This window comes from Ranitomeya imitator, chromosome 6 (assembly GCF_032444005.1).
Source record: "Ranitomeya imitator isolate aRanImi1 chromosome 6, aRanImi1.pri, whole genome shotgun sequence".
Taxonomy (NCBI): domain Eukaryota; kingdom Metazoa; phylum Chordata; class Amphibia; order Anura; family Dendrobatidae; genus Ranitomeya; species Ranitomeya imitator.
Window position 1 is genome coordinate 376,252,289 of NC_091287.1, and position 23,766 is coordinate 376,276,054.

Here is a 23,766-nt window from a genome sequence, read left to right on the forward strand (position 1 = left end):
TAACTACTTCATTGATTACAGGTTAACGAGGGAGACGCCTTCAGAGTTAATTGCAGCCCTTAGAGTCCATTGTCCAATTACTTTTGGTCCCTTGAAAAAGAGGACGCTATGCATTACAGAGCTATGATTCCTAAACCCTTTCTCCGATTTGGATGTGGAAACTATCATATTGCAGCTGGGAGTGTGCACTTTCAGCCCATATTATATATATAATTGTATTTCTGAACATGTTTTTGTAAACAGCTAAAATAACAAAACTTGTGTCACTGTCCAAATATTTCTGGCCCTAACTATCTCGCGAGACAGCTACATCATCATCTCGTGAGACAGCAATGCACTCTTGAGACCAGAGCACGAGAGGAGCTTCGGTAAATACTTCCTGGATCCAGACGCCAACGGAAGGCGAGTATTTAACTATTTTTTATTTTAATTTTTTATTTTAAACAGGGATATGATGCCCACATTGCTATATACTACGCGGGCTGGGCAATGTACTACGCGGGCTGGGCAATGTACTACGCGGGCTGGGCAATGTACTACGCGGGCTGGGCAATATACTACGCGGGCTGGGCAATATACTACGCGGGCTGGGCAATATACTACGCGGGCTGGGCAATATACTACGCGGGCTGGGCAATATACTACGCGGGCTGGGCAATATACTACGTGGCTGGGCTATATACTACGTGGCTGGGCTATATACTACGTGGCTGGGCAATATACTACGTGGACATGCATATTCTAGAATACCCGATACGTTAGAATCGGGCCACCATCTAGTGTATGCATAATAGGATAAAGGACTGATATGTTATTTATATTGTTTCTAACTTTTGTTGGTTTGTGAGGATTTATCATACACATCCCCAGGTGTACTCACCTGTTCCTTGTAACTGTGGCAATTGTCTTATTAAAAAGCAATATATATTTATGTGTTTATCTAATAAAAATTAATTTTAATTAATACATGGTTATCTGCAAAGCTTTCTTCTGGGTGTTAACTGGAAAACAACTCTTAACTGCCAAGGGAAGGTCTGGGGTCTACACATTTATTACAGCTAGCAAGTGATACACCACTTCCACTAGAATAGGTAATCCTACAAACACATGGTTGTGTGAGGTCCGGAGCAGAATACGGGCTGAACTTAGCAGTGGCTTACAGTTGGCTAAAACAGATTTTTTTTTTACACAAGAAAGGTGTCAGCTGCTCCAATATATGAAATAGAGTATTGTGAATTTGAGGCAACACTATAAAAGGGAACCTGTCAGGTCTCTAAAGCCTCAGAAACTGACCCAGTACAATTTAGAACATGAATTCAGCTTCCCAATCTCCGGTACCTGAGCTATTACTGGAAAATAAACTTAAGGTCGTACTTGCCATATGCAAATGTATGTGGAGGGGAAATTTTTCATGGAGAGATTTCCAGTTTTGCCAGATATAATCACGCACTTCTGGCCACGGGATGCTCGGGGAGGGGCAGGGGGGGGGGGGGGGGGGGGATGGGGGTTGAGGTCACGTCAAACATTATTGGGAAGCTGGATTCACATTCTAAATTGTACTTGGTCAGTTTTCATAGACCTGTCATGTTTCCTTTTCATATTTGGAGTCTCATCAGATTGGTGAAGTTGCTACTGTGTTATTAGCAGATCAGTGGCCTGGTTGAGTTATTGAAATGAATAATCTCACTAGAAATGATAAGCAAGTCATACAAAAATATACCCAGCTTGTTTTAATAGTGTTGTCTACTGATCGGTATAAAGGTAAATGGACTATATTGCACAGAAGACATTACATATTATTCACATCAGATAAAGTAGAAAAATGTAGGGCCACAGGAGTCTTTAAACATAATTTGTAATGCTGCATAACATATAAAAAGTGTTTTAACTCAGATATACCCGTGTGCAGTCCTTGTACTCGTCATTAGCATGCTTCGCTGTATCTGGCTTACGCTCGGGCACCCTTATGTCAAAAGTTGTTGACGATACCTTTTGATCATCTGGCAAACATCCAAGATCATCTAGGTAAAAAATAAATGTGAAACCGTTTTTGAGTGAAGTTCAAGCAAAAAACAAAACAGATCTGACAGAACAGACCCAATATCAATAAGAGAACCAAGTTATTGAAAAAGAGAAGCTAAGGGGCTGTACATGTAAACATGGTAGGCTATCAATACTATACGAAGAAAAGGGCAAAAGCATGGATCATTCCATAGGTACAAAAGCAGTCGCAGGTTACTGCAATTTTCCAGAATATTAACCCCCTTCCTTCCTCAGTCAAAATTTGTTTTTTGTTTTAATTTTTTCCCTATTTTTTTATCCTCTTATTACCACAAAAAAGTAAGGGAAAATGACCCCAAAAATTCTAAGTGTGACTAAATGGTGATAAAACGCTGTTCTGACGTTTGTTTTTTGTGATTTTAGTCACACATTTATTTCGAAGCAACAATTCTCAGGAAATGTACCGTAATTCTCCAGGTCAGTATGAATAGAAAGATACCAAACTTTTTTTTTTACAATTAGCTTAAAAAAAAAAAATCAGAATTATGTACGGTATTTAAAATAAATAAATAAAAATAGTTACAATCAATGGAGCCGTGTGGGGACTGCTTTTGTGTAGCAAGCTGGTGTTTTTACTTATACAATTTTAGGGCACATACTGCTTTGATTGCGGCAACTGAAAAACAATTATGGCTCTTGTTTTTCTCATTACAGCGTTTACTCATCGGTTTAATCATTTTTTATTTTGATAGTTCGATTTTTTCTGAACACAGGGATAACAAATACCATGAATATACATACATGCATACATACAAAATATACCGTATATTGCATATATATGCACATTATATATATATATATATATATATATATATATATATATATATACATACACACACACACACACACACAGGTGCTTCTCACAAAATGAAAATATCAAAAAGTTTATTTCAGTTCTTCAATACAAAAATTGAAACTTGCTTTCAGTCATTTCAAACAGAGTGATCCATTTCAAGTGTTTATTTCTGTTAATGTTGATGATTATGGCTTACAGCCATTGAAAACCCAAAAGTCATTATCTCAGTGAATTAGGATACTTTATAACACCAGCTTGAAAAATGATTTTTAAATCCGAAATGTTGGCCTACTGAAATGTATGGTTAGTAACAATTACTGCATCAATGCAGCGTGGCATGGAGGTGATCAGCCTGAGGCACTGCTGAGGTGTTATGGAAGCCCAGGTTGCTTTGATAGAAGCCTTCAGCTTGTCTACATTGTTGGGTCTGGTGTCTCATCTTCCTCTTGACAATACCCCATAGATTCCCTATGGGCTTAGGTCATGAAAGTTTGCTGGCCAATAAAGTACCATGATACTGTTGTTTTTAAACCATGTATTGGTACTTTTGGCAGTGTAGACAGGTCCCAAGTCCTGCTGGAGATTGTAATTTCCATCTCCAAAAAGCTTGTGGACAGAGGGAAGCATGAAGTGCTCTAAAATTTTCTGGTAGACTGCTGCGCTGACTTTGGCCTTGATAAAACACAGTGGACCTACACAAACAGATGACGTGGCTCCCCAAACCGTCACAGATTGTGGAAACTTCACACCAGACCTCAAGCAACTTGGATTGCGTGCCTCTCCACTCTTCCTCCAGACTCTGGGACCTCGATTTCCAAATGAAATGTAAAATTTACTTTCGCCTTCACTTTATTGGGGGACACAGGATCATGGGACCATGGGTGTTATGCTGCTGCCACTAGGAGGACACTAAGCAAACATAGAAAAGAATAACTCCTACTCTGCACTATGCATCCTCTGCTGGCTCTAGCCTGAACCAGTTCTTGCTTAGTGTCTGTAGGAGGCACTTGGGTATTGGTTCAGACCCCAACTATATTATTTTAAATTTTCATTCTTAATTTTTTCCTATGGATGAAGGGGCAACTGGCCCTTTCAAGGTCCCGATCTCCCCGAACCTTCAACAGGCGGGAACGCGAAGTGTCGCCTCCCCGTACCCACTCCTGCATCGCTCTTATGTCTGTGCTCTCTCCAGGGGCAACGGGTCTCCAGTACTCCGTTCTCCCCACATCACCAACAGACGGGAACGTGGGGTGTCGCCCCCACGTACCCCCTTCTGGAGCCAGGCCCAAAGCCGGACGTGACCCCCACATCCATCCCAAGGGACTGAACCCACGGGATAGGCAAGGAGCCCCCAGTGCCATCCGTGCAGCCCCCCCACAGCATCACCACTATTGAAAGTGGATGATGGGAGGCAGATGGTCCCTCTCCGTCTCCCTATCAAAGGGATGGCGGATTGAGCTTTGGACATCATGGACACTACCTTAAGAACTCGCAATCCGGAGTCCCTCATTACAGATACCGGGCCGACGGTGTTCAATTCTGCTGGGGTTTATGTGGACTGCATCCACAGATGGCAGGAGGGCTTCCTATACAGCGCATGGTCCCTGGGCTTCTTACCCGACAATTGCACCACATCGCGTTACTGCGATCGCGCGTCTCCATCCGCAGGCCACACAAAAATTAGCCCCCGGGTCCTAGCCTGACTAGGCCATGTTTCGACATCACTACGCCCATGGGGCGGTTCCGCCCACTTTTGTGGCACTTCTCACACCAGCTGGTACTGTCTCCACCCACTCCCTCAGGCGCTTCTCATTTCTAATGAGAAGCGCAACTCCTGATCTCAGCTGCCATCTCTCTGCACCACAAGACAGCAGGGGGCACAGCGGAATGCCGGAGACACACTCATCTGATTACCTGGGAGTACAGGACAACATTTAGGTAAGCTGCAAACAATTAACCCCTTCCCTGCAGTATCACTACCTAAACTTAACAGCCTATATGTCTCAGCCTGAGACCTCAAAAAAGGCCATCAAAACAAATACAGTCGTGTATAACTTATGTACCACATCTAAGGCTTCTCTGCCCCGTGGCCACAGTACTTTTCTGTACGCCCTGAGGCCCCTCATGCGCACAGGAGCCCTCCGTTACTCCCGACCCTAGTGAACCTAGCGCCCCTGAGTGGGCTACGTCCCTGGCACAGTCCATGGCTTCTCTGGCTAAGGTTATAGAGTCCTTCCGTGATTCCTCTTCAAGCCAGGGCATCTGTTTGCCTGTCGCTGAGAGACCCTCAGCCATGTGAGAGACATCCCCGGGCAGGAGACGTCTCACAGCACGGAACACGCAAATTTCTACAAAATGACAATACTCTGTCCCCCAGGCACTCTCGTGCCTCGGCATCTGCAAGTTCCGTTTCCTGCTCCCCCTCTCCAGGGGTTTGCAGCGAACACAACTCAGAATATCAGTCTGATGTCTCTGTAGACCAGGAATCGCAAGAGTACCAGGAGTCAATGGATTCTCTCATTGAAGCAGTCAAAGGGTGGATGAGGAGCCCAGGACTAGTCTGGATCACACTGCCTTTTAAAATAACTAAATGTCCTCACAGGGTATTTGCTAAACATCCAGAGTTTACAGAAATCGTCCAAAAGCACAGGACTCGCCCAGACAAACCATTCACGGGGCAAAAGCTGCTTGAGACACGATATCCCTTTCCTACTACCTTAAAGACAGAGTGGTCTGAATCCCCTTCAGTGGATCCCCCCATATCCCGTCTAACTTCCAAAACCCTCTTGTCTTTAATCTGAAGGTACTTCTATTAAGAACCCCACCGACCGACAGATCGATAATCTCACACGGTCAGTCTTTGAAGCCACTGGTGCAGCTCTTTCCCCATACTTTGCTGCAACATGGGTGGCTAGAGCTATGGTAACCTGGGCGGAGGCTCTGGCTAAAATTAACCAGGACAGTAACCTGCCTCCCGACGAGTCCAATTTAGCCTATCAAATTGCCCGGTACGGAGATTATGTCGTTCGTGCCTCACTAGATGCAGCTAACAGCGCCGCTCTAACAGCATCGAATGCCATTATCATCAGGAGAGCACTTTGGCTCAGAGAGTGGCGAGCAGATTCGGCTTTCAAGAAATCTCTTACTTCTCTGCCCTACCAAAGTGGCCACTTGTTCGGAGATAAACTTGACCAAATCATCTTTGATTGAACTGGAGGTAAAAGCAAATTCCTCCCTCATCGAAGGCTTCCCCAGCCTTTTTGAAACCAACACCAGATTCATTTTGTGGTGTCACAGGCTGGTCCTCCATGACCGCCTCCTCTTGCTCAGCTCGACCTCCACGTAGAGACAGGAACTCCCAGCCTTCGTACAATTCCTCGCATTCCTGGAAAACCAGGCCCCCACGATCTGGATCCTGCAACTTCTCTGCACAATGACTCGTCACGGTATCCGGAGGACACAGTAGGCGGCCGTCTACTTATGTTCCATCAAACCTGGCTTTCAGCCGCTCATGACCAGTGGGGTCAGATATCTCGTGTCCTCCGGATACAAAATAGAGTTCGCATCTCCTCCACAGGCACATTTTTTTCCTGTCTCGCCCGCCCAAGACAAAGGTGCGAGCAGCTCTATTCCAATGAGCCATAGCCGCACACATGGAGTTATTGTCCCAGTCCCACATAGTGAAAGGTTCAAAGAATTTTACTCGAACCTGTTCGTAGTTACAAAAAAGGACAGGACTATGCATCCTATCCTGGATCTGAAACTTTTGAACAAATTCATCAGAGTTCGTCACTTCAGAATGGAGTCTCTCTGCTCAGTGATCACCTCAATGGAGAAAGGAGAATTCCTCGCGTCTATCGACATCAAAGACGCTTTTCTGCATATCCCAATCTTTCTTGCCCACCAAAAATTCCTGCGCTTCGCAGTCACCAACGAGCACTTTCAGTTCACTGCTTTGCCCTTCGGACTCGTCACCGCTCCCAGGGTGTTCTCCAAGGTCATGGTGGCCGTTATGTCCATACTACACTCTCGGGCATAGTGGTCCTTCCGTACCTAGACGACCTGCTCATCAAAGGATCGTCTTTTAAGGCCTGTGCAGAGTGTGTGAGCTTCACTGTGGACTCCCTTTTTCGCCTGGGTTGGCTGGTGAACCCGAGCAAATCCTCCCCGACACCAGCTCAGCGAATTTCCTTTTTGAGGATGATCCTTGACACCTCCCGAGGGTTGGCCATTCTCCCTCCAGAAAAGGTTTCAGCATTGACACGGGGTGTCTGGACTCTTTCTCTTGCCCAGCCTCACTCCCTACGGTTTGGCATGCAAGTACTGGGTAAGATGGTGGCAGCGATGCAGGCAGTCCCATTCGCCCAACTACACCTCCGCCCTCTTCAACAGGCGTTGCTGACAGCCTGGGACAGGAATCCGTTTTCTCTGGACAGTCGTTTCCAACTGTATCAGGGGGTCAGGCAATCTAAAGAGGTGGACGTTGAAGTCTTCTCTGGATCAAGGGAAATCTTTTCTCATGGTATGTTGGCTCGTGGTTACCACTGACGCCAGTCTTCTCGGATGGGGGGGGGGGCGGTTTTCCGCCACCACACAGCTCAGGGTTGCTGGTCCTCTCCAGAAAAGTGGCTCCCTATCAACATTCTTGAAATCCGAGCAATCAGATTAGCCCTTCTGCGAATTCATCCCCTTCTGGCAGGTCGTCCAATTCGGATTCAGCCAGACAACGCAACGGCAGTGGCGTACATCAACAGTCAAGGAGGAACCAGAATGGCGATGCTCAAAGTAGTCCACATCCTTCGATGGGCGGAAAGAAACCGCTAAGTCATCTCAGCTGTTCACATCCCGGGAGTAGAGAATTGGGCGGCAGATTTTCTCAGCCGTCAGGGTCTCACTTCGGGAGAGTGGTCTCTTCATCCAGAGGTCTTTCGGCAGATTTGCTGCTGCTGGGGTATGCCGGATATCTATCTCATGGCCTCCAGGATAAATGCCAAGGTTCCAGCGTTCATAGTTTGGTCCCGCAACCCACTAGCCTTCAGGTCGGATGCTTTGGTCTTACTGTGGCATCAGTTTCGTCTCCCTTGCGTGTTTCCGCCCATTCCGCTACTTCCGATAGTCATCAGGAAGATCAGAGAGGAAGGAATTCCGGTGATTCATGTTGCCCCAGGCTGGCCACGTCGAGTGTGGTACGCGGAACTAGTGCAACTCGTCGCCGATGTCTCCTGGCGGCTACCGGACCGCCAGGACCTGCTCTCTCAGGGTCCGATTTACCACCAGGACTCGAGGGCCCTGAGTTTAACGGCTTAGCCATTGAATCCTGGACCCTAACCCAGGCCGGCTTCTCCCAGCAGGTGGTCTCCACCATGATCAGCACCCGGAAACCCACATCATTACGCTTTTACCATCACACCTGGAAAGTCTTTTTCTCCTGGTGCAGAGCCCGCGGATGTTCTCCACTCCTGTTCTAAATCTTGTCTATTCTGGAGTTTCTCCAGGCAGGGTTAGACTCAGGCCTTGCGTTTGCCTCCCTCAAGGGTCAAATGTCCACCTTATCTGTCCTGTTTCAGCGCAGGATAGCATACAGATCGCAAGTCAAGACCTTCATGCAGGAAGTTTCCCATATGGTCCCTCCCTACAAAATGCCGTTGGAACCTAGGGACCTTAATCTGGTTTTAACGCTTCTGCAAGAGTCTCCATTTGAACCACTACAGGACGTACATTTAGGTCCATATATATTTGGACAGAGACAACATTTTTCCTATTTGGGTTATAGACATTACCACAATGAATTTTAAACAAAACAATTCCGATGCAGTTGAAGTTCAGACTTTTAGCTTTCATTTGAGGGTATCCACATTAAAATTGGATGAAGGGTTTAGGAGTTTCAGCTCCTTAACATGTGCCACCCTGTTTTTAAAGGGACCAAAAGTAATTGGACAGATTAAGTAATTTTAAGGAAACCGGAAGGAGAACGTGCGCAGCAGCTGTGTGCATGTGCATACACAACGACAACATTCACATAGTGCTGGGACTGGGGCACACGCACAGTCAATTAGAAGTCAGGGAAAGGCCCCGCAAATGAGGAGGCGGAGCTGGGGACTGAACTCTAGGCCTGCACCAAGAGAACACCAAAGCCTCCTCATTAGAATACGAAATCATTGCCTCAGACATTGTATAATTGATGGGTACAGTGCTACCATGATTTTTATAAGGGCCAAAGTATTGATCAGGTGTAGAGATTGGTAAATGCCTCACATAGAATACGCATTTGGCAATAACCAAACTTTTAGGGTATGTGCACACGTCAGGATTTCTGGCAGAAATTTTCCTGACAAAAACCTGACATTTCTGCAAGAAATCCGCATGCTTTTTTTTCCGCGTTTGACGGGTTTTTGGTGCGTTTTTTGTGCGTTTTTTCCCAAATGCATAGAATTGCGGGGAAAAAACGCGGAAAATCCGCAAAAATAATGAACATGCTCATTTTGTTTTTTACCGCGATGCGTTTTTTTGCGCGGAAAAAAACGCATCCATGTGCACAAAACATGCAGAATGCATTCTAAATGATAGAATGCATAATGTATGCATTTTTAATGAGTTTTTATAGCGTTTTTAGCGCGAAAAAACGCGAAAAAGCCTGAACGTGTGCACATAGCCTTAAAAGTAATGTAAGAACAAGTATCAGCCTAAAGCAATCTTAGATCTTGCCTCATTGGTAGTTCAACTTTCATCAACAGACCCCGAGACTGCTGGACATATACAGCCTCTTTGGCTTTCACCAATCGGTAAAAATTCCTGGATTAATGAAGAGAGTGCTGGAGTTAGATGCGCTGTCTTCATTATGAGGCAAGCACCTCTTAGGAATGTGGTGTATATTTACACATGCCACTACCAGATATGTATGCCAGCCAGGGGCTAGCATACAGCCAGCTGTGATTTATGTCACTTCTGTAGCGTAAATTATAATGGCATTGTTGAGCACACTTGGCCATTAAAAAAGTTAGTGGAACTTGCAAGGACTGTTGTGAACAAGCCAAAAATTTTAAAAATTCTTGTTGTGCAAAACGTTTGACATTTCATGCAGTTTTAAGCTGCAAATCAAAAATATGATTGATGAAGCAGGAACAGAATGCATAATGCATTTGTAGTCACATGAACTACAATGACGTACAGCCTAACGCACCACTGCTTCTAGCAGAGGAAAATAAGCAAACATATATTGCAGACCTGGAGGCCAATGTTTGGTCTCTGATTGCTATGGCAAATATAAGCATCCCGCAATTGCATACTTGGGGTGCCGATGGTGTACAAATTAAGTCCATTGCCTTTGTAAACTGTCTAGATGGCAATGTCACTATAGACAACGGCATCAAGAGGGTTAAACAATCAGGATTGGTGCATGTGCCAATCATGGCGGTAGTATACAGCTAACACCTGGTGTTAATGGCGCTGGCTCAGCTCTGAGGAGGTGCCATCACATGAGCAAGAAGCTCGAAGCACTTAATGCTTGGTGTCAAAGGGTGAAAAGGAAATCTTCCAAGATATATATTAAAAAAAAAGAAAAAAAAAAAATAGCTAGCAAATGTAAGGAATCAAAAACTAAAAGCTAATGTAAAAGAGGAAAGACTATAAGTGTGGTACAGAGCAGAAAAGTCTTACTTGATCTATTTGCAGGAGGGAGCTCAGAGACTATTTTTTTCCCAAGCAAACCGAGTTCGGGAATCCATTCAGTAAATTTCTAGCACATATCATTAAAGAAAATCAGACGTAACAAGCAGTACTGAGCGCAACATGATGAATTACTCTTTAAATCTATTTTCTGTGGAAAAGAACTCAGGAATTTTAGGGGAAACTATATAGTCTCCGGCTCCATTGTACAGCGGAGGACATTAATGTGCATTTACACCAAATAGCTGCTGCCTACGCTCAGAAGAGCTGAGGGAATTCTATTAGAAAAGGGTATTACTTTAGATGCAGTTATAGAAGTTGTAAAGGCTTTAGCTAATGGAAAACAATTGGGCTTAACGACATACCGATTGAGGTGTTCAAAAGACAACTTAATGGTTTTATAGTCCCATTCTTGAAACTTTCACAGAAGCTTTAACTGAACCTACCGGCCTATACTATACTATGGCAGCATTACTCGTATATGATGCTGCCATTGTGGTATTGCTACTGCCAGATCAACGGCCTAAAGGGTGTGGGACTTAAGCCACCAATAAGAATGGGTTACGCCAACAGTCTGATGTGTAAGGAGCCTCCAATCACAGATTTTATGTTGAGTTAATGGTCCAGCATGTCCAATTTTAGAGGACAGATCCTGTAGTGCTCTCTGAAATAAGCTGCCGGCTGACATGTCTGGCAGCAGCTCTTTCACTCAGATCATAGGATAGCTCAACCAAACAAGCACTCCTAATATGGTAGACTAGCAAGATGGCTGTTGGTCAAAGAATTGCGCCAACAGTCAGCATTTACATGGCTATGGTTCTATTAAGTATCCCGACTTTACAGAACCTAACATGTTAAATGATGACTATAATAGCCTAAGCAATATTTTGGCAAATCTTCTGGGAAAAGTTATTCATAGCATTTTACAGTATAGCCAATCAAGGTTTATGCCAAGGTCTACCTCTATAATATTAGGAAGTTAAACTGGATATAAGTAGTAGTGGTGGGGCTGATGGTCTGCTCCTTGACACTCTAAAATGTTAAGCATATTTGATATTAATTATTATAGAACCATTTATACAATGGCACGTTACATGTGAGGAGGGGTATACATAAAAACAAGTACAATAATCTTAAACAATACAAGTCCCGACTGGTACATGAGGAGAGAGGGCCCTGCACGCGAAGGTTCACAATCTACAAGGGATGGGTGAGGATACAATATGTGAGGGTAGAGTTGGTCGTGCAGCGGTTTGGTCGATTGGTGGTTACTGCAAGTTGTAGGCTTGTCGGAAGAGGTAGGCCTTCAGGTTCTTTTTGAAGATTTCTATGGTAGGCAAGAGTCTGATATGTTGTGGTAGAGAGTTCCAGAGTAGGGGTGATGTGCAAGAGAAATCTTGTAAGTGATTGTAGGAAGAGGAGATAAGAGGGGAGTACAGAAGGATATCTTGTGAGGATCGGAGGTTGCGTGCAGGTGCGTACCGGGAGACGAGGTCACAGATGTATGGAGGAGACAGGTTGTGGGTGGCTTTGTATGTCATGGTTAGGGTTTTGTACTTGAGTCTCTGGGCAATGGGGAGCCAGTGAGGGGATTGACAGAGGGGAGAGGCCGGGGAATAGCAGGGGAACAGGTGGATTAGTCGGGCAGCAGGGATTAGAATAGATTGGAGGGGAGCGAGAGTATTCGACAGGAGGCCACAGAGCAGGAGGTTGCAGTAGTTGAGGCGGGAGATGATGAGGGCATGGACTAGGGTTTTTTGCAGATTCTTGGTTTAGGAATGTACGGGTCCATTAAATATTTTTGAGTGGAAGGCGGCAAGAAGTGGAAAGGGCTTGGTTATGTGGTTTGAAGGAGAGATCAGTGTCAAAGACTACCCTGAGGCAGCCAGCTTGTTTATGTATGTTATAAAAGGGAAACACTCACTGGGGCTGCAGTTAGCTTAGACAGGGTTAACTAATAGCTGGCCCAGTTTGGGAGGGGGAACAGTTAGTGTGAAGGACAGGAAGTGACAGCGTCAGTGGCATTTGTTGGCTGCTGGGTTTGTGGCATAACAGTGCCACGAAGCTTGACATATATCACTGGAATACTGCTGATGCAAGAGGTGAATCTGTATTATTATTTTAAAAGGAGGACTAATTAATTTTAAATAAGTGTTTGTTCAGGTAGTCATGAGAAATTAATTTCTAGGATAATCATGAATTCTCTCATTTCAAATACAGACAGAGCATTGACTTCTAGAAAAAGCATGCAATGAAACAATTGGCTACATTCTTAAATGAGTTGTCCAACCTTGGGACTTCAGTCTGTAGTAATTTTATGCGACTGCAAAACTGACAGCCTGTGGCGAGCATACTGTCACGATTCCCAGGTATTGCCACTCTGAGCGCATGTCAATCAGTCTCATCCGGCTTCTCTCAATACTCTACTGGTTGGCAGTGACAGCAGTTAGGCAAAGAAAATCCATGCAGACAAGTGATCATCTGCTTGCACTGTAAATACTATGTGAATCGTGACAGCGTGCATATCACAGTCAATTCAGCAATCAGCATTCTGTCGATACTTTCAATTAAGAGTCGCAGTGACAAGTTCGTTTCCCCATCTTAGAAAACAGCTCACCTTTTCATTGTAATATTTAAAACTCAAGGTTGTACAGGAATAATTTAATCTCGATAAACAAATTTTTTTTTATTGAAAGTAGAAGAAATTCTATCTATTAAAGGCAATCTGTCCCAAAGCTTTTGCTGCTCTATCAAAGTGCAGCACGATCTAGGGGTAATAACCCAGATTCTAACGATGCATCACTTTGCCGCTTGCTGCAATTTTGGTAACAAAAAAAACAAAACACGTTTCTGCTGCTGATCTACTAGTTCTGTGAATGCTGAGCTCTGTATATAGCCCCACCCACACCTCTGATTGTCAGCTTTCTGCTTACTCTGTGAATAGGCAGATAGCTGACAATCAGTGGTGGGGCGGGCTTACACATTTAGTCAAAATTGTTGATACCCCTCGTTTAATGACAGAAAAGCCCACAATAGTCACAGAAATAACTTGAATCTGACAAAAGGAATAAATAAAAAAAATCTATGAAAATGAACAAATGAAAGTCAGACATTGCTTTTCAACCATGCTTTCACAGAATTTAAAAAAAATAAATAAATCTCATGAAATAGGCCTGGACAGAAATGATGGTACCCTTAACTTAATATTTTGTTGCACAACCTTTTGAGGCAATCACTGCAATCAAACGATTCCTGTAACTGTCAATGAGACTTCCGCACCTCTCGACAGGTATTTTGGCCCACTCCTCAAGAGCAAACTGCTCCAGTTGTCTAGTGTTTCAAGGTTGCCTTTTCCAGATGGCATGTTTCAGCTCTTTCCAAAGATGCTCAATAGGATTTAGGTCAGAGCTCTTCAGAATAGTCCAATCTTTTCCTCTTAGCCATTCTTGGGTGTTTTTAGCTGTGTGTTTTGGGTCATTATTCTGTTGCAAGACCTATGACCTGCGACTGAGACCAAGCTTTCTGACACTGGGCAGCACATTGCTCTATAGAATCCCTTGATATAGTCATGAGATTTCATTGTACCCTGCACAGATTCTTGACACCCTGTGCCAGATGCAGCAAAACAGCCCCATAACATAACAGAGCCTCCTCCATAATTCACAGTAGTGACAGTGTACTTTTCTTGATATGCTTAATTTTTTCCATCTGTGAACATAGAGCTGATGTGCCTTGCCAAAAAGTTTCATTTTGTCTCATCTGTCCATAGGACATTCTCCCAGAAGCTTTGCGGCTTGTCAACATGTAGTTTGGCAAAATTCCAGTCTGGCTTTTTATGATTTTTTTTGTTTTCCCCAACAATGGTGTCCTCCTTGGTCGTCTCCCATGAAGTCCACTTTGGCTCATACAACAACGGATGGTGCTATTTGACATTGATGCTCCTTGAGCTTGAAGTTCACCTTTAATCTATTTAGAAGTTTTTCTGGCCTCTTGTTACCATTCGTATTATCCGTCTCGGATTTGTCATCAATTTTCCTCCTGCGGCCACGTCCAGGGAGGTTGGCTACAGTCCCATGGATCTTAAATTTCTGAATAATATGTGCAACTGTAGTCACAAAAACATCAAGCTGCTTGGAGATGGTCTTATAATTTTTACCTTTAAGATGTTTGTCTATAATTTTCTTTCTAATCTCCTGAGACAACTCTTTCCTTCGCTTCCTCTGGTCCATGTTGAGTGTGGTACACAACATGTCACCAAGCAGCACAGCGAGTATCTGTAGCCCTATATACAGGCCCACACACTGATTCCAAGATTATAGACACTTGTGATGCTACTTAGTGGACACACCTTGATTTAACATGTGCCTTTTGTCACATTATTTTCAGGGGTACCAACATTTCTGTCCAGGCCTATTTCATGAGTTTTATTTTTATTCTTTTAATTCTGTGGAAGCATGGTTGAAAAGCAATGTCTGACTTACACTTGTTCAACTTCATAGATCTTTTATTATTACTTTTGTCAGATTCACGTTATTTCTGTGACCATTGTGGGTTTTTCTGTGATTAAACGAGGGGTACCAACAATTTTGACCACATGTCTATAAAGAGGTCATGAATATACAGGACTTCATGGCGGCAGGTTTACTATTTTTCTAATTATTATCTCCTGCTGATAAAACAGTGATTTTATGAAAACAATTGCAAGCGTCTATTAAGTGACACATTGCTGGAATCGGAGTCTCGGTATCTACATTATACTGCTCTCATATTAGGGAGCAAACATCTGGGAAACAGAAAACCTCTTTTTTTAAATCATAATAAAAAATATTAATAGCAGCAAACATAATAATCATTCAAATTGTGTTAATTGTCGATACGAATACTAAAATTCACTTAAAAAATATGATTTTCGAAAATAGGAGTTTCCCCGAAATTTCAGAAAATACAGAAGTAATTGGTAGGATTCACTATTCATAATACTCAAATATTGCATTATCCACTGCTATGTCCCATCGCACAAACTGATTAAACATTGGAAATGTACATTGATATAAAGTGATATGGGTGTATTTTGCTTCCCTTTAGTGTATTTTTCACTCTGTATGTGAGCAGTTGCCCAGGGCTGTGGAGTCTGAGTCAATTTTGGTAGAGTCGGTATAAAATGGACCAACTCCGAAAATATATAATAAATTAGGTACAGTAGTACAATGCAGGATGTGTAAATGTTTTCATAAGAATCTGGGAAAGTTATGAAATGTCCTTTAAATGTTTGCTCTGTTCCTGATCTAAGGATCTCGGCTTTTAGTGGAGATGAATCTGTGCTGCACTCTATGTACATGCTCAGTAGTGACCAGTGAAGTGGAGTCAGGGAAATTGAGGAGTCTAAGGTATGGCTTTCCGACTCCACAGCATTGCAGTTAACTATCTTGAAACCTGTGTACTTTGCACTCTGCACAGCGCTGTGCTGTGCTTTCACTTTACGGCCGGCAGTCAGTCAGTGCGGGAAGCAGACGACAAGGGACAGACACCGGAATGTAAGTATGTACTGTTTGTTTTTTTTTACGCTGGTAACCAGGGTAAACATCGGGTTACTAAGCGCGGCCCTGCGCTTAGTAACCCGATGTTTACCCTGGTTACCCGGGGACTTCGGCATCGTTGGTCGCTGGAGAGCTGTCTGTGTGACCACAGAACGACTTACCAACGATCATGGCCAGGTCGTATCGCTGGTCGTGATCGTTGGTAAATCGTATAGTGTAACGGTACCCTAAGAAATGGCAGTTAACAGGATCAGCGGAGGTCAAGATAAGGTCTGGAAGAGCAAGCAAAATTTCAGTGAGGGCTGCTCTAAGGATTGCTAGAGATGCAAATTAGAACCCCCACTTGACTGCAAACAAACTTCAGAAAGATTTAGCAGACTCTGGAGTTGTGGTACATTGTTCTACTGTTCAGAGACACCTGCACAAATATGGCCTTCATGGAGGAGTTATTAGAAGCAAACTTCTCCAGCATCCTCACATTAAAAACTCAGCATCAGAAGTATGCAAATTGACATTTAAACAATCCTGTCAGAATGCTGTAGATAAGCCCCTGATGGCGGTGGCCTTAGCTTAGTGTCGAAAAATGGGGTGACAGATTCCCTTTAAGCATGGGGACGGATCTACCATGCTTTGGGGTAGTGTTGCAGCTAATGGCGCGGGGAACATTTCACGGGGAGCGGAAATAATGGATTTCAACAAATTCTTGATGCAAACATAACACCATCTGTATAAAAGCTGAAGTTGAAAAGAGGATGGCTTCTACAAATGGATAATGATCCTAAATGCAGCGCCCCAGAGTCCTGGTCGTTGCAGTAATGTCGTTCTTCCACCAGGGGGAGCGATGTTACGTCTGATGGCACCGAAGGAGTTTACCCTGCCAGGTATCACAGCCACACACACACTTCACACCACCCCCCACCAGGGGGAGCAAAGGTTCTATCTATTAGGCCACTCCTCACACTTGGGTAAAACTGGGGGTTTGGTTAGGAAGTGAGTTGGAGACGGAGTTGAGTTCAGTCAGGAGGAGAGGAGAGGAGCAGACTGGGCTCGGCCCAGGAAGGAAAGAAGGACACGGAGCTGCGCCTGCACCTGACTGCGGCAGACTCCTAAGGAAGGACAAGAAAGGAAGTGTGTCGTAGTGAGTGAGCACCGAAGTCGTAGCAACAGGAGTTTAACACCAGTGGGAGACCAGCTAGAAGCAGGCTGCCTCCCACTGAGCGCAGTGCCGGTGGCCGGAACACCGAGGAAGTAATAGACTCTATGCTGTACTTCAGAGACCGGCAGGACAGTCGATTCCAAGTTGGCTGCCCAACCTAAGAACCTAAGCAGACAAGGGGGCAACGCGGAGGAGGGGCGACGCTAGGGTCACTATAAAATAGCCTCAGGCCACCACCGTCAGACGGGTTGGTCCTATCCATCTGGGGGACCGAGAGAAGAGTAACAAGAGTGAGGACCCTATGAGGGCTAATGCACGTAGGGACCTACTACGTTACTGTGCGCAAGGGGTAGGCTACTGATTTCCACCTGGATAAGGGAACTCTGGAATTGCCATCAGACCGGCCGGACTCTGCCTACCCTGTGATCCGGCACCCTGGACTGTGGATGCAGAAGCCTTCAGTAAAGGAAATAAGACTGGACCCATTGTGTCCTCGTTATTCACCGTGTCTTGCACCATCTACCATCAACATCTACACTTCTGGGAAGCCCTGGGAATATACTTCACCTGTGGGAAGGTAAACCATCTAGCTGCCATTCCATCACCCCAGCGGACCCCTAAGCAGCGTCGGTCACCCTGACCGAATACCACAGGTGGCGTCACGAACACTTGACAAACTTTTATCACCTTTCATTGGACGCCCCTTAGCAGGGTCACGGACCGGGTCTAGCCACCAAGACAAACCCAGGACTGAGACAGAGAGGACTGGTACCGAGTACCCCACAGCCCTGCGTCTAGGGGCGCTCCATAAACACATCAAATCCACAATAGACTACCTCAAAAAGAGCAAACTGAAAGTTTCACAATGGCCCTCACAGTCTCCTGAACTGAGCATCACTGAAAATCTGTGGCTAGACCTCAAAACAGCAGCGCATGCAAGACAACATAGGAATCCCACAGAACTGGAAGAGTTTTCCAAAGAATAAAGTATGAAACTCATTCAAACAAGAATGCAAATACTCTTGATTGGCTACAAAAAGCTTTTACAAGCTGTGATACTTTCAAACGTGGGTACAACTAAGTACTAACTATGCAGGGTGCCCAAACTTTGGCATTGGCCCATTATCTTTTAAAGGGAGGGTGCCGTGATTTTAGTTTTTGTATTAATAATTATTGAATATATAATCAATTATTTTTAATACAAAAGTAAATGTAGTACTTTAATACTTTTTTATTTATTCATTTTTACTTTTGCCACTGGAGGCCGCCATTTTCATTAGTGTGGGTGTAAGTGTCTGGACACGACACTTGCACACCTCACTTACGGCAGCCATGGGCATAGGAGCCAACAGTCGGGCTCCGACCGCTTCTCCTGCCTCTCAGCTGTGACTTGGGCACGCCCCCTGGGCTGCTACGTCACAGCTGTGAGAGGAGATCGCGGCCATTTTGTTTTTTATTTTCCTCTGTCATCGCACACACAGCTCAGTGTGTGCGATCATAGCAGGAGCTGCCAGGGAGAAGCTGCTGCTGGGAAGCGAGGGTCGGGGTGAGTATCTGCAGCCAGGAGCTGTGATTGCAGCCTGTACTTAGTATTACAGCACAGGCTGCAATCACTGCTCACTGCCGACCTGTTCAGAGCAGAGCAGGGAGATCGTCACACTGCTCTGCCCTGAACATGACTCAGAACTTCCTGGAAGAGGACTGAAGGTAAGTACAGGGTTTTTATTTTCTTATGCATCTACCACTGCTACCAGCCCCTATATACCACTGCTATCAGCCACTATATACCACTGCTACCTGCCCCTATATACCACTGTTACCTGCCCCTATATACCATCTACGACTGCTACCTGCCTCTGTATACCACCTACCACTGCTGCCTGCCTCTATATACCATCTACCACTGCTGCCTGTCTCTATATACCATCTACCACTGCTGCCTGCCTCTATATACCATCTACGACTGCTGCCTGCCTCTATATACCATCTACGACTGCTGCCTGCCTCTATATACCACCTACCACTGCTGCCTGCCTCTATATACCATCTACCACTGCTGCCTGCCTCTATATACCATCTACGACTGCTGCCTGCCTCTATATACCATCTACCACTGCTGCCTGCCTCTATATACCATCTACCACTGCTACCTCTGTCCTGTGTAGCTAATCTAGTCTTGTGTAGCTAATCCTGTCCTGTGTACAGTATCACACAAGATAGGATTAGATACACGGCTCAGCAGTCAGTATCTAATCCTCTCCTATGCACTCCTCTCCCCCCTGCGTGTCTTTCCCCATTGTGGTTTATTATTTTTGTTGTGGGAGATGAGGGAGTCGAGGATTATGCGTTCGGTATGGTATAAAAAAGATTAATAAAGGACTTTATTCTGGCCGAGTCTTTATTTACAATACATGTGAGATCTATGTGGCGGCATTATGGGTGATCTATATGGCGGTATTATGTGAGAAGCATATGGTGGTATGTGAGAACACTGGCGGTATTATGTGTGATCTATATGGTGGTATGTGAGAACACTGGCGGTATTATGTGTGATCTATATGGCGGTATGTGAGAACACTGGCGGTATTATGTGTGATCTATATGGTAGTATTATGTGAGAACTGTATGACAGTATTGTGTGATCTATTTGATAGTATTGCGTGTGATCTATATGGCGGTATTATGCGAGAACACTATGGCAGTATTATCTTCAGAAAGCGGACCCATTCTATGGTGGTTCTGGCTGAGCACCTGCACGCGGGTCTGGGGTAATAGAGGGTAAAGCATGACCTCCAGTTAGGTGCAGTCAGGGCTGGTGAGGCAGCTGAAGAGAGGGGTCTCATTTTTATCGTTACTATATGGCTACATTTCCTTCCCAGCGTCACCCCGGACTGCGCCTGTCGCCTCGCTTTCACACATTGCCAGGACAGGATGGAGAAGACAGGATCTGAGGAGGGGAATGGGGTCTGCATGCAAAGTCTGGATCAGACCAGGCCATCAATCCGCAGAAATGTTTCCTTGATTTCTGTGGAGCAGACGGTCCATCCATGTGTATAAAAGACAGCGCTCTATGTACAATCCCTGGCTGCTCCGCGCACCAAACAGGGGGCCCCTATAGACCAGCACACTGCTCTCCTGAAATACTCTGTGCTGCTGTCACCCTGCTCCCTCCACCACATATCTCCCAGAATCCTTGCTGCCTGCCATCCTCGGTGACTGTCTACTTGTCAGTATAAGGCTGCCTTCACACTATCATTATTTGGTCAGTATTTTACCTCAGTATTTGTAGCCAAAACCAGGAGTGGGTGATAAATGCAGAAGTGGTGCATATGTTTCTATTATACTTTTCCTCGATTTGTTCCACTCCTGGTTTTGGCTTACAAATACTGAGGTAAAATACTGACCAAATACTGATAGTGTGACGGCAGCCATACTCTGCAGTCACCAACAAAATGGCTGCTCACTGGGTTTCTGAATATCATCCTCTCTAATCCCTTAGCAAACACCCATAAGGAGAGGAGAGGAGACATCACACACGTCAGCAGACTCCGCCCATAATTACTGCAGTGCTGTAATGTGGGCTATTTGTACACTAGGTTTTTCTGAAATTTCAGCAGCTGCTCCCCCTAGTGTTGAAAAGTGGAAATTCCAAAACTTTTCAAATTATTTTTCATATTTTACTAAATTATAAACAAATGATAATATTTTTGAAGAAAATGTAATCATTAATTCTTTACATTTTTACAATTTCTGAAAAAAAAATTTTTTGGATGGCACCTTCCCTTTAACCCCTTTACCCCCAAGGATGGTTTGCACGTTAATGACCAGGCCAATTTTTACAATTCTGACCACTGTCCCTTTATGAGGTTATAACTCCGAAACGCTTCAACGGATCCTGGTGATTCTGACATTGTTTTCTCGTGACATATTGTACTTCATGATAGTGGTAAAATTTCTTTGATAGTACCTGCGTTTATTTGTGAAAAAAACGGAAATTTGGCGAAAATTTTGAAAATTTCGCAATTTTCAAACTTTGAATTTTTATGCAATTAAATCACAGAGATATGTCACACAAAATACTTAATAAGTAACATTTCCCACATGTCTCCTTTACATCAGCATAATTTTGGAACCAATTTTTTTTTTTGTTAGGGAGTTATAAGGGTTAAAAGTTGACCAGCAATTTCTCATTTTTACAACACCATTTTTTTTTAGGGACCACATCTCATTTGAAGTCATTTTAAGGGGTCTATATGATAGAAAATGCCCAAGTGTGACACCATTCTAAAAACTGCACCCCTCAAGGTGCTCAAAACCACATTCAAGAAGTTTATTAACCCTTCAGGTGTTTAATAGGAATTTTTGGAATGTTTAAATAAAAATGAACATTTAACTTTTTTACACAAAAAATTTACTTCAGCTCCAATTTGTTTTATTTTACCAAGGGTAACAGGAGAAATTGGACCCAAAAAGTTGTTGTCCAATTTGTCCTGAGTACGCTGATACCCCATATGTGGCAGTAAACCACTGTTTGGGCGCATGGGAGAGCTCGGAAGGGAAGGAGCGCTATTTGACTTTTCAATGCAAAATTGACAGGAATTGAGATGGGACGCCATGTTGCGTTTGGAGAGCCACTGATGTGCCTAAACATTGAAACCCCCCACAAGTGACACCATTTTGGAAAGTAGACCCCCTAAGGAACTTATCTGGATGTGTGGTGAGCACTTTGACCCACCAAGTGCTTCACAGAAGTTTATAATGCAGAACCGTAAAAATAAAAAATCATATTTTTTCACAAAAATTATATTTTTGTCCCCAATTTTTTATTTTTCCAAGGGTAAGAGAAGAAATTGGACCTCAAAAGTTGTTGTCCAATTTGTCCTGAGTACGCGGATACCCCATATGTGGCAGTAAACCACTGTTTGGGCGCATGGGAGAGCTCGGAAGGGAAGGAGCGCAGTTTGACTTTTCAATGCAAAATTGACAGAAATTGAGATGGGACGCCATGTTGCGTTTGGAGAGCCACTGATGTGCCTAAACATTGAAACCCCCCACAAGTGACACCATTTTGGAAAGTAGACCCCCTAAGGAACTTATCTGGATGTGTGGTGAGCACTTTGACCCACCAAGGGCTTCACAGAAGTTTATAATGCAGAGCCATAAAAATAAAACAAAATTTTTTTCCCACAAAAATTATTTTTTAGCCCCCAGTTTTGTATTTTCCCTAGGGTAACAGGAGAAATTGGACCCCAAAAGTTGTTGTCCAATTTGTCCTGAGTACGCTGATACCCCATATGTGGGGGGGAACCACCGTTTGGGCGCATGGGAGGGTTCGGAAGGGAAGGAGCGCCATTTGGAATGCAGACTTAGATGGAATGGTCTGCAGGCGTCACATTGCGTTTGCAGAGCCCCTAATGTACCTAAACAGTAGAAACCCCCCACAAGTGACACCATTTTGGAAAGTAGACCCCCTAAGGAACTCATCTTGATGTGTTGTGAGAGCTTTGAACCCCCAAGTATTTCACTACAGTTTATAACGCAGAGCCATGCAAATAAAAAATATTTTTTTTTCCACAAAAATTATATTTTAGCCCCCAGTTTTGTATTTTTCCAAGGTTAGCAGGAGAAATTGGACCCTAAATGTTGTTGTCCAATTTGTCCTGAGTACGCTGATACCCCATATGTGGGGGGGAACCACCGTTTGGGCGCATGGGAGGGCTCGGAAGGGAAGGAGCATCATTTGGAATGCAGACTTAGATGGATTGGTCTGCAGGCGTCACATTGCGTTTGCAGAGCCCCTAATGTACCTAAACAGTAGAAACCCCCCACAAGTGACCCCATATTGGAAACTAGACCCCTCAATGAACTTATCTAGATGTGTTGTGAGAACTTTGAACCCCCAAGTGTTTCACTACAGTTTATAACGCAGAGCCGTGAAAATAAAAAATCTTTTTGTTTTCCCACAAAAATTATTTTTTAGCCCCCAGTTTTGTATTTTCCCAAGGGTAACAGGAGAAATTGGTCCACAAAAGTTGTTGTCCAATTTGTCCTGAGTACGCTGATACCCCATATGTTGGGGTAAACCCCTGTTTGGGCACACAGGAGAGCTCGGAAGGGAAGGAGCACTGTTTTACTTTTTCAACGCAGAATTGGCTGGAATTGAGATCGGACGCCATGTCGTGTTTGGAGAGCCCCTGATGTGCCGAAACAGTGGAAACCCCCCAATTATAACTGAAACCCTAATCTAAACACACCCCTAACCCTAATTCCAACGGTAACCCTAACCACACCTCTAACGTTGACACACCCCTAACCCTAATCCCAACCCTATTCCCAACTGTAAATGTAATCTAAACCCTAACCCTAACTTTAGCCCCAACCCTAACTGTAGCCCCAACCCTAACCCTAGCCCTAACCCTAGCCCTAACCCTAGCCCTAACCCTAGCCCTAACCCTAACCCTAGCCCTAGCCCTAACCCTAGCCCTAACCCTAGCCCTAACCCTAGCCCTAACCCTAACCCTAGCCCTAACCCTAGCCCTAACCCTAGCCCT

The 23,766-nt window shown here is 44.3% G+C and overlaps 1 protein-coding gene across 1 annotated transcript in view; it reads right to left on the minus strand.

Moving 5' to 3' along the window:
• The window catches only part of CEP192 (centrosomal protein 192), a 310,915-nt gene that overhangs the window by 97,136 nt on the left and 190,013 nt on the right, over positions 1 to 23,766 (minus strand). Inside the window, exon 18 of the mRNA XM_069731008.1 lies at positions 1,900 to 2,021. Coding sequence (XP_069587109.1) covers positions 1,900 to 2,021 — 122 coding nt within the window. The remainder of the gene's footprint in view (positions 1 to 1,899; positions 2,022 to 23,766) is intronic.